The sequence below is a fragment of the Nyctibius grandis genome, chromosome 5, assembly GCF_013368605.1.
Source record: "Nyctibius grandis isolate bNycGra1 chromosome 5, bNycGra1.pri, whole genome shotgun sequence".
Taxonomy (NCBI): domain Eukaryota; kingdom Metazoa; phylum Chordata; class Aves; order Nyctibiiformes; family Nyctibiidae; genus Nyctibius; species Nyctibius grandis.
In genome coordinates this window covers 39761831-39766614 of record NC_090662.1, presented here as the reverse complement: position 1 = coordinate 39766614, position 4784 = coordinate 39761831, and the positions used below count along the sequence as shown (strand labels likewise).

Here is a 4784-nt window from a genome sequence, read left to right as displayed (position 1 = left end):
CTTAATGCATTTTTTTGTGACTGAAGGAAGGAGTTTCTAAACGAAGGGTCAAATTCAGGTTCCCGTGAAATCAGGATGTAAATTCAGACTCCTGGTAATGCGACTGGAATTTGCACCAGGTCCACTCTACTAAGACGAAGAAAACTCTTCAGCTCAAACATGTTTAAAGCAGAGATTTAATTGACCCACTGCCAGGAGCTCTTTAGGAAATGAGGAGGTTTTGATTGCACTTGCAGAAACATGCATTTTAGACCTATATGCTAATATCTGGATGATATTTGATGTCCTAGATGAAATCCTGAAACCTTTAAAAATGTTAGATTTAGTGGGTAGCTAAACTCTGGGCTATTTTTCCTAATTATTCATTTTGCTGGGGTTTATTCCAGCACAACTGTGAAATGCCAAAGGCCTAGACGTGCTCTCTCAGAGCCAAACCAGCACTTCTCACCTACCGGTCCCTCTGCCTTGGCTAGAAGCGGACTCGGGGGCGTGTAGACCGATACTGACAGACCTCCATTTGCTCGGCATGGTTACGGCAACGTTTTTATTCCCAATTAAACTTTTAAGCGCTGCTTTAATCGCCCGTGAGGGAGCTCTCCGGGCGCAACGTCTCGGTGCCGAGCAGCTCTTCCCGCCGCCCTTGTCGCTCCCCCGCCCCGCCGGGCTCCACGGAGAGGTGAGGTGCGGACCCCGCTCCGCCTCGGAGCAGCCTTTTTTGGGAGGAGCGGCCCCGGTCCCTCGGCGGGGCGCTCCCCCCCCGGGGGCGGGCAGGCGCGGCCGGGGCGGTGGCGGCCGGGGGAAGGCGGGGGCTGGCGTCAGGCGCTGGGCAGCCACTGGCACGGGAGCTCCCCCTCGCCTCGCATCCCCTCCCGCAGCGGGGGATAAAGGCACCTGGCCCGGAGCTCCGCGCCGCCGGAGCGGGGAGGCGGCGGGCAGCGGCGGCGGCCGAGCGGGCGTGCGGGGGTCGGGCCGGGCAGGGCCCCGCCGCGCAACCCCCTCCATGCGCCTCGCCGGCGGCTCCGGCTCCCCCCGGGCTGCGCCCTCGCCCGGGAACGGCAGCCGGTGGCGGGCGGCAGAGCCCGGCGGCGGCAGCAGCCCCAGCCCCGAGGCGTGGTCGGGGTCGCCCAACGGCAGCCTGGGCGGCTGGGACCCCTTCGGGCGGGACGAGGAGCTGGCGAAGCTGGAGATCGCCGTGCTGGCCGTCACCTTCGCCGTGGCGGTGGTGGGCAACGGCAGCGTGCTGCTGGCCCTGCGGCGCACGCCGCGCAAGGCGTCCCGCATGCACCTCTTCATCCGCCACCTCAGCCTGGCCGACCTGGTGGTGGCCTTCTTCCAGGTGCTGCCCCAGCTCTGCTGGGAAGTGACCCACCGCTTCCACGGCCCCGACGGGCTCTGCCGCGTCGTCAAGCACCTGCAGGTCTTCGGCATGTTCGCCTCGGCGTACATGCTGGTGGCCATGACCGCCGACCGCTACATCGCCGTCTGCCATCCGCTGAAGACGCTGCAGCAGCCCACCAAGCGCTCCTACGGGATGATCGCGGCGGCCTGGGCGCTCAGCCTGCTGCTCAGCACCCCGCAGTACTTCATCTTCTCCCTCAGCGAGGTGGAGCGCGGCTCGCAGGTCTACGACTGCTGGGCGCACTTCATCATGCCCTGGGGACCCCGCGCCTACATCACCTGGATCACCGGCGGCATCTTCGTCGCGCCCGTCCTCATCCTCGTCACCTGCTACGGCTTCATCTGCTACCACATCTGGCGCAACGTCAGGGGCAAGACGCGCCCGGGGGAGGCGGTGGCGGGGGGCGGCGGGCGGCGGGCGGGTGGCGGCGGCGACCCGCGGCGGGGGCTGCTGCTCGCCCCGTGTGTCAGCAGCGTCAAGACCATCTCCCGCGCCAAGATCCGCACCGTCAAGATGACCTTCGTCATCGTCTCGGCGTACATCGTCTGCTGGGCGCCCTTCTTCACCATCCAGATGTGGTCCGTCTGGGACCAGCGCTTCCCCTGGGTCGGTAGGTGTCAGGGAGGCCCCGGCAGGGCGCGTCGGGGTCCTCCGGGGGCGCAGCCGCCTTTCCCTGGGCGGTGCGCTGTCCGAAGCCGAGCGTGGGGGACACGGGGCGCGGAAGCCGTGAGCAGGACCCGGGCGCGCTCTCCCCGCGCCGCCTCGCTGAACAGACCCCTCTCCCCTCCGGGGAATAGAGGCTGAACGCCCTCTGCACCGCGAGGTGAGCAAGCCCTCGGGGCCGGCACCGCGGGCGCTCCCGGACGGGGCGGCCCCGGGGAGCGGCGGCGCGGAGGCACCGGCGCTCGGCTCGGCCTGTCCCGGGAGCAGCCGGAGCTGAGCGGCTGCTGGTGGCAGCCGGGCCCCCGGGCAGGAGCATCAGCCGCTGCGTTCTCATCCAGAGCACAATCAGCGGATGGGAACTGAAATAATTTGCTGCGATAATTTGAAGCAGCAACATTTGCTTACATTTGAAGCTGCCGATTAATAAAACTCCAGAATCGTTTTATTATTAAGCGTGCACACATCTATGTCACGAGTGATTATATGAGCAGGGGACTTACTAAGCCTGTAACTGCCTCGCATGTGCATTCCTGCCTGTCCAATAATGGGGTTGAGCACACCCTGAACTCTTCCTCTCAATAGGTCAGTCACCTCTGAGTAACTCCTTTAGTCACCCACCAGTTCTCATGAAACAGTGGCAATTTAGTATTTTAGAGATGCCTGTCCCGCTGTTAAATCTGGCTTAAAATAATTGGTGAGTTTAAAAGTTATAACACAGGGAATGGCAGGCAACTCACTAACATACATCCTGTTTCCTCATAATGAGAAAGCAGAAAATCAAAATGTTTGAATTCATAATTTCTTGATTTTTTTTAACAGCCCCAAATTACCACTTACTGTAGTGAGAGCACTGATTGCCCCTAATATGGGACTAAAGTCAAGGCTAAAATGCAGGTCTCCACAGGCTTGCAGTAGACAAATAGGGTTTTTTTTTTTACTTCAAAAGTATTGCAAACCTAATTGAACAGGTGGGTGTCTGGTAGGTTTGTTTGAAGAGATTCTTTAAATATACGGAACTGCGTAACACAGAAATTATACTTCTTTGGAAAATCAATATTTACAAAGAAAGGTCACTAATAATGGATTAGACTAAATATGTGTTTAGAGTATTTGATAATTTAACTAGTTATTGAAGGTAGAAGACCATAACTGTTTTATGGCATAGTGCTAACTTCCATTTTTCCCTTAAGTAAAGTTTGTTCAACCTCTGAAATTGGGATTTGATTCACAAGCCAGTAGTTACTTGAGCATTCAACACTTTTCAGCATGCAAATGTATACAGCAAGATTCAGTATTATTGAAAGCAGTGGGAAATCAGTGGGAATTTTGCCATCAACTCCCAGGGTAACCAATTTTTAAAACAAAAGTCTGAATAAAAACTATTCAGTATTTAAAGCATGAGCTTATCAACACATGGATAAACATCAGTGGAAACGGGACTAAAGCATTATTTTGGATGGATTGCCCCATAACTTCTTCTGTCACAGCTTTTTGAAGTCTGTTCTCAGACAAATTCCCGTTGACTTCAATGGCAGCCTTACATACATATGTCCTCATTATTCATTTCAAATGCTGCTGCTCAACTTTTAGAACTAGAATTATTCAGGAAAATAAATCCAACAGTTAATGAAGCAATTGACTGAATGGTGCAAATGTTCTTTTGATGATTAAACCGCTTTCTTCCACCCTCCCCAGATTCTGAAAACACTGCGACTACTGTCACGGCTCTGTTGGCCAGTCTGAACAGTTGCTGTAACCCGTGGATCTACATGTTCTTCAGTGGGCACCTCCTGCAAGACTGCATACAGAGCTTCCCTTGCTGCCAAAAAATAAAGCAAACGCTGAGTAAAGAAGATTCAAACAGCAACAGCAGACGACAGACTTCTTTTACCAACAACAGAAGCCCAACCCACAGTTTAAACACCTGGAGAGAGTCTCCCTACTCCAAATCGACCGGCTTCATCCCCATTCCAACTTGAGACAGGCCCCGGGGCAGGCAGCTTGGGAAGGGTATGGCATAGCACTTTATGCTGGTCAAAGGCACCAGGCATGATAACAAGGAATGACTAAGATGGCCGTAAGACAAAATGTGCCACATTGCTCGATAAGCTATTCTGCAGCGGGTAAATTATTTTCAGAAAGGTATTTAGGACTTGGGCAACTGATCAGGAAGGGGTGACAACAATAAAACAATTATTTTTCTGAATAGAATTTATTATTTTATTTTTTTTGTTGTTTCTAAAATACTAAGTGCATTGTTTGCTTGTTGTTCAAATCAGTAAAAATAGTGGAGTTGGCATGTGTTGGTGTAAATCCACTCTCTAGTGTTAATGCCTAAAACTTCTCATGATTGTCCAATGAAGTCACAGGGAAAGAAGATGATATGAGCAAGATCACAATTTAGTCTTAAACCAAAAAGAAAAGAGTTGGGAAGAAGTCCTGACTGTCCAGAAAAGGAACATGGTTAGGCTGTCTCTGAGTTATTGGGAATTTAATTGAGCATACTACTTTATCTTGTAAAGGTTTAGCAATTATCCGTCAATGAAATTTAACAGCCCTTGTGAAGGCAAATCCTTCAGTGCTGTCAATATCTGTTATGTGTATTGCAGGGTTTCATTTTTAGGGTGACATTTCCTCTTCCCTTCATGTTGATGGAAGTTATACAGCATTTTTTTTTGTGTTGTTGCACCTACCTTGATTTTTTAAAACTAATTAAAAGAAA

At 52.6% G+C, this 4784-nt stretch overlaps 1 protein-coding gene across 1 annotated transcript; it reads left to right on the top strand.

Annotated features, from left to right (window-relative positions):
- Positions 1–1000: 1000 nt before the first annotated feature.
- On the top strand, positions 1001–4041 carry AVPR1A (arginine vasopressin receptor 1A). The gene is made up of 2 exons (XM_068401933.1): positions 1001–2009; positions 3758–4041. Exons 1-2 carry the CDS (start codon positions 1001–1003, stop codon positions 4039–4041), a joined length of 1293 nt encoding a protein of 430 aa, XP_068258034.1.
- Positions 4042–4784: the final 743 nt, after the last annotated feature.